The sequence below is a fragment of the Fukomys damarensis genome, unplaced genomic scaffold (genome assembly GCF_012274545.1).
Source record: "Fukomys damarensis isolate Sample0158 unplaced genomic scaffold, DMR_v1.0_HiC HiC_scaffold_3, whole genome shotgun sequence".
Lineage (NCBI taxonomy): Eukaryota > Metazoa > Chordata > Mammalia > Rodentia > Bathyergidae > Fukomys > Fukomys damarensis.
The window spans coordinates 47,421,351-47,427,727 of record NW_022900915.1 but is presented as its reverse complement, the minus strand read 5'-3'; the positions used below and the strand labels follow the sequence as shown (position 1 = coordinate 47,427,727).

Below are 6,377 nucleotides of genomic sequence, written 5' to 3'. Positions count from 1 at the left end.
TTTTGGAATGGGATGTTCACCCTGTGCCACTGAACTTTGGATTTCTGAAACATGTTTTGAGAAATTTATGGGGGCTCACAGCTAAGAGGTTGCTAATCCTTGGAGGAAACTTTTGACTCAGGCAACTCTCAAGCCAATCAAGTTCAAAATTGACATTAACCTTCACAGAAAGAATGCTTCAGCTTTCGCCTCGTGCTATTTTGTAATGCATCTACCTGAAAGACCCGGGGCAAATTGCCCATGAGTTCACCTTCTCCACTCAATTTGACAACCTCGCTTCTACTCCAGTCATTAAGAATATTCTCAACCTGAATAACACCAAAAAGTATCGCTGGAATAAAATTCCCCTCCAGAAATGGGACACATGGAGAGCTATCACTGTGGCAGAGAGCACTGAAAGAGCAGAGACCTTAGGTAGAAGACACCGAAGGCTGTGTTGCCTGGTTCCTCCAAAGCAAACAGGTTGAGATGCAAGAGGCCTCCCTCTCATCCTCCCCATCCATCAGCCTGGGGCCATGGCCTCGCCTATCCATCTCATCTGGTTGTTAATACACTTTTTGAGTTATAATCCAAAAGTGAGAAGGATGTCACAGGAATACATTTTTAGAGATATTATTCAAACACAAAAAAGGGCAGATTTTCCAAAACTTTTCTTGATGTAGGTTGTTTCTGCGCAAATGTACCAAGTGATAAAATACACAGTGAGCATCTTATAAAGGTTGCCGGGCCTCACAAATGTCAGACATTGTTAGGGAAATCAGAAAAGCTCTTTTGAATCTTATAGACTATTTCAAAATATGTGACATTCATAAAACAAGAAATCTAGAAAAAATTTAAAAAGATATGTTCAAATAAAAAACTCAATGTTCTTTGAGATAAAAAGTATATTTGACTCCCTTACTTCCTGTTAAATTGAGGCCTGGAATTCATTATGTAGTTGAAGGGGGGACTTTTTCCAAAACTCAATTACCTAACATCTGGGTTCAGGAATTGATAAAAATGTATAAAATAAAACATAGGGTGTGCCTCAGGCATTGCTCTTTAATGGCCCTCTCTTCATTTCCTCAAACGGCAACCACTTGTAATAGCTTCTGTTTTAAAGTTAACTGCCCATATTCCATGCAGATTTGGGAATTGGCAGTGTCTTTCTGTGTTTGGCTTATTTCACTCATGGAGTTCTCCATTTCCATTACTGTTACCACAAATGGAAGTATTTGCTTTCATATGTTCAAATAGCTGTCCTTTGTGTCTACACGCTGCATTTCATTTTCCATTTATCCTCTGGTGGATGCTTAGTTTTACTCCACACCCTGTCTATTGTCAATAGTGTGGCAGGGACCATGGATGCAGGTATCTCTTCCCATCGATGTGTGGCCTCTGCAGAGCAAACCTTTAGGAATGGTCAAGATCAGAGAATAATGGTTCTATTTCAGATCACAGACAACACAATTTTCTAGGCACTAAAGTCTCTTCTGTGAACTCATTAATATTTTGAGAGGTAATCTCACTTCTATGAAGTCATGGACACTCAGTTTGAAAACCAGACAAGCCAGTAGTAATGCTGCACACACATGCTTGCTCCAGGAAACAGGCAGAGATCACCTGGCTTCTAAAGACTTCACCTGCAGGATCCTCTCCCATGCTGTCTTCACATCCTTATTTCTCAGAGTGTAGATGAGTGGGTTGAGCAGTGGGGTGATAGCACAGTAAAATAAGGAAAGGAACTTGGTCTGGGAACTTTTGCTAAGAGGCTGAAAGTACATGAAGATGCCTGGTCCATAATATAGTGTGACCACCAGCAAGTGGGAAATGCAGGTGCTGAGTGCCTTGCGCCTTCCTTCAGCTGAAGGAAACTTCAGTACAGCCTGAGCAATGAGTATGTAGGAGATGACCACCATGAGGGGAGCCACCATTAGAAAAGGGATGGATCCTAAAGCCAGGGCCAGCTCATGAACAGAGGTGTCCCCACAGGCCAGCTTGAGGAACACAGGTATCTCACAGAAGAAGTGGTCCAGGGTGTGGTGACCACAAAGGGGGAGATGGAGAGTGACAGTGGCTTGGATCAGAGCATTGGCCAGGCCACTGGACCAGGAGGCAGCTGTCATCTGCACACACACCAAGGGTCGCATGAAGAGTGTGTACTGGAGGGGCCAGCAGATGGCCACATAGCGATCAATGGCCATCATAGCCAGTAGGATGCATTCAGTGCAAGATGTCCAGCTGAAAATATAGACCTGTGTGATACATCCCCAGGCAGCAATGGTCTTGTCTGGTCTCCACAAGTTGGTCAGCAGCTGGGGCACAATGGCGCAGGTCACACTGAGGTCCAGCAGAGAGAGGTTGTCCAGGAAGAAGTACATGGGTGTCTGGAGTCTGGGCTCCACCAGGGAGAGGAAGATGATGGAGCTGTTGCCCATTAGGGTGAGGATGTAGGAGACCAGGACCACTGCAAAAAGGGGCCTCTCCAGCCAGGGAAACTCTGAGAAGCACAACAGGACAAAAGTGTTCGGAAAACTCATGTTACCTCTTTCCATGGTGTCTGTCTTTAATACAGTTGATCCTTAACTTAGGAACTCAGTGGGTCAGCAAAGGCTACTTGTAACTAAGTCAGTACAGCTGAGATCTAGATCTTTACCTGGGTCCACACTACAGATAATGAAAGCTTATGAATCGTCCAGTAATCTGATAAACCCAAGTTGTTCATAATCAGGTCAGCAGTAATTTGATGGTCCACTGTAGATGGTTAGAAGAAAAAGGATACATTTTTTTAGGTTAAACATGACTTTTCCATTTCTTTTTCTTTTTCCCATTAATGTACATTTGCATTTTCTTATGATGTGTTCATTTTAGCTGCATACCTTAGGAAAGTTTTCTGCCAGAAAGAGAGCATCATTGGCATTTATTTTAAGCAAACCACACTTTTTCTTTTTTCCAAAACTTTCTTATACTAACATTGACAATACATAATATTTACCAGCTCATAAGCATTGAAAAATGCAATTCAGTAATGAAGTACACTGCTGTTTTACACGTAGAGCCACCAGCCACATTGTGAATCTTTGTATCTTGCAAACTCAGTCTGTTCTGTACACATCTCTTTATTGTTCCCCATCATGGAAATACCCGCTCTACTCTCTTTTTATATAACTTCCTCACACCAAATTAGCCTTCAGCATTCATCATGTCATTATCTGTACACTTGTAAAAGTACATGTATATATTCATCCCCCACTAGATGCACACATCTTTCTATATTTTTGCTATTCTGATTAATGCTGCTGTGCACATTCATGTCTAATACCACTTTAGACACACACTGCTTTCCACTTCTTTGTGTGTAGACAAAGAAGTGACCTTTCTGCATCCTAATGTGACCCTAGGTAAATTCCGTAGAGTGCTACTCTGCTCTTCTCTCACACACTGAGCCCTTTCCCTTCCTACACCAGTGTGTAAGCCTTCACCCACGGGATTCTATCCCATGATGCCTTCACATTCTTACTTCAACAAGCTGGGCAGCCCTGCAGTTTCCTGTTGTTTGGCTTTGGCTTCCTACACCAGTGTGTAAGCCTTCACCCACAGGATTCTATCCCATGATGCCTTCACATTCTTACTTCAACAAGCTGGGCAGCCCTGCAGTTTCCTGTTGTTTGGCTTTGGTATTGACCACTGTATGGAGTATGGAGTTGGATATAATTTTCTAGGCCTTTTTGCACTACAGAATCTGCCATAATGTTTTTACAGACCCACGTAGACTAAAAGGTCTTCCCAATGCTTTATCTCCTTTCTTAACTGATACCTATTTCATTTCCATGTCATCTTTAAAAAAATTCATTATAAGACATATGGTTACATACGTGGCAAATATTTTTTATATGCCACATTTGAAGAACATATTTTATCTCATGAATGGGAATGCATAAACTAATTTAAAAAATATGCCATAATTTTGGAAAGAAAATTATTTACAAACACTGACAGGGCCAGGATTTAGCTCAGTGGTTCCAGCACCTGCCTCACAAGTGCAGAGGCCCGAATTCGTTCGCTGGCACCAATAAATAAATAAATAAATAATAAAAACACTGACAAAAATATGAGTTGAAGTTTCATAAAATATAATTCATAGTTTTCCAATTTATGGATATTTCAGATCCAGTGTTTGAATTAACTTGGATATGCATAATCATCCAGCATTCTGGAGAGTCAGGAAAAGTCTTACCACATGTGAGGGGCAAATAGTGCCTGAGCTTCAGTAAGAATGAGTAGATCTTGGGAAAAAATAGTCATTAGCCCTCTCGATACCTGAAAGAGATTCTAGTGGCCAGTGCTGAACAGAGTGCTTGTGAGAATGTGGTCAGGACTATCAAGTGTGCTCATTTCCATCCAAACAGAAAAATGGTTTAATCTGAGAGTGAGGTTTGGATACTGGTTGTGACCACCATGTTTATGGTTGGGCGGCTGGGATAGGGTGATGGATAGAATGATATATCTGGAGTAATACTACTTGAGTCCTCTCTGACCTGACACAGTGACCCTGAGGACTTAAAACGGTATATTTATACCTTGATCCTCTCCCTCAAGCACTGAAATGCAACCAGTCATATTCACTCTCAAGTTGTGGAGAAGACTCAGTGGATTAACAGCATGTATGGAACAGAAGGAATGTGCAAACTGGAGACTTCCTCCTTCAAAATGACATGCACCATAAATGATGAACAAGTTAACAGACAGCTATCATGATAATGCACAGGAACACAAATGATTCAGCGTAGCAGCAGAGCAGCTGTGTTGTGATGGCTCAAATGCTGCCTGCTGCTTACAGCTCAAACTTGTGGAGCCTGGGCCTGCTTGTGAGCTTCCAGCCACACCTCTCTCTCCTCATCTCTAGACCAAGTGTTGTCACCATTCACACACAATTTGCACTTGATCAATGGGGGTAAAGACTGCATCCCTGTGTAGTGAGTGCAGGGGATGGTGGAGCAGAGACTCCGGGCTGAGCAATGGAGAGATTAGAGCTTCATCAGGACACAGCCAGGGTCCCCTGAGGCCAGGGCCTGCCTCCTCACTGCCTCCCTAAGGCTGCACCAACCTGTAGGGAGGCAGAGCTGCAGGGACAGCACCTCCAGATTGTGCGGTGTCCGAGAGGACACTGCAGGAGGATTCTACTTCCCATCCAATCTCCCCTTTACAGGAGAGGGGAACTCAGCTCTAGAATTTGACTCATGAAGAAGTTATACAAGCTTTCTTTGATCTCACACTTAAATAGAGTAAAGAGAAGTCATGAGAAAATCTATGTATTGGATTTCTTAATAGAGACAGTGTCCTGACTATGAAAATCCAAAGAAACCATTCGCTAAGTGTTGTCCAGTCTTGTTTGGTCTGCATATTTCTTGGTGTTTGTTGGCTTAGGCACTCTTTGATGCTTGGATTTTAAAATGAATGCAGTGGGTGCACAGATGGCTTTGAGCTGGAGACTGTGCACTGCTATCCAGTTTCTGCTGTGGGATCCTGAAGGGGCTGCAGAGAAGCTGGAACATGATCACCTTGTCCCTTACATGGGCTTGCACTGGGAAGAGATAGTGGTGTGCTCCTACTCGTTTTCAGAAAGAAATTGAATTGCATAAAAGTCTTATGGGGTGTCAGTGTTGTCAAATTCATGTTATATATTTTGAAATATATATACTGTACTTAAGGGGACGTGTGTGTACTAGTAAATTGAGATATTCTGAAGTATATGGACATGGCAGAGTAGCTAAATTTAGCTTTTTCCACCATCTTTCAACACCATCCCTGTATCACTGATCACATCTGGTCTCTACCTCTTTTTCCTTTTAATTCAATCAGATCAATTCCTTTAGGCTCCAAATTCGATTGAGACCATGTACAGGGATCTGAACATAACCATTGTTGGAATGGCTGGTGTAGAAAATGCAAAGATAAGAAATGTGGAAAATGGTATGGGGAGGGAACCCTGAAGCCCATCATGGGCTGTGCATTAGTGCAACCACTGGGGAAAACAGCATGGGTTAAACTGTAACTACTACCACGGGATCAGTCATTCCCACTTCTGAGTGTGTAACCAAGGAACTGAAGGCCGCATAATGAAGAATCATCTGCATTCCATGGCATCACTATTCAAACCAGAAAGGAGAGTGAACTGATCTACGGCTCAGTCTGCAGAAGAATGACTAAATACATTGTGGCGCTATAGGCCATGTGATATTACTCAGCCACAGAAGCAGAGGAGGCCTGTCATCCGGGACAAATGCACGAGGCCGGGCCACTATGTAGTGACATTTGCCAGGCACAGAAAAGCAAATGCTTTTGAAAAGAACTTTCTCCATGCTGACAGAAATGAAAAAAAATATGGTTTAGTTGAA

General features: G+C 42.6%; 1 protein-coding gene across 1 annotated transcript; it reads right to left on the bottom strand.

The window, feature by feature from the left end:
- Positions 1–1,598: 1,598 nt before the first annotated feature.
- Positions 1,599–2,534, bottom strand: LOC104873311 (olfactory receptor 2G3). The gene has a single exon (XM_010639921.2). The coding sequence runs from the start codon at positions 2,532–2,534 to the stop codon at positions 1,599–1,601; it is 936 nt and encodes a 311-aa protein (XP_010638223.2).
- Between the last annotated feature and the right edge of the window lie 3,843 nt (positions 2,535–6,377).

Bases quoted from the DNA above. Each gene is read 5' to 3' on its own strand.
- LOC104873311 (XM_010639921.2), bottom strand. From the start codon at position 2,534: ATGGAAAGAGGTAACATGAGTTTTCCGAACACTTTTGTCCTGTTGTGC.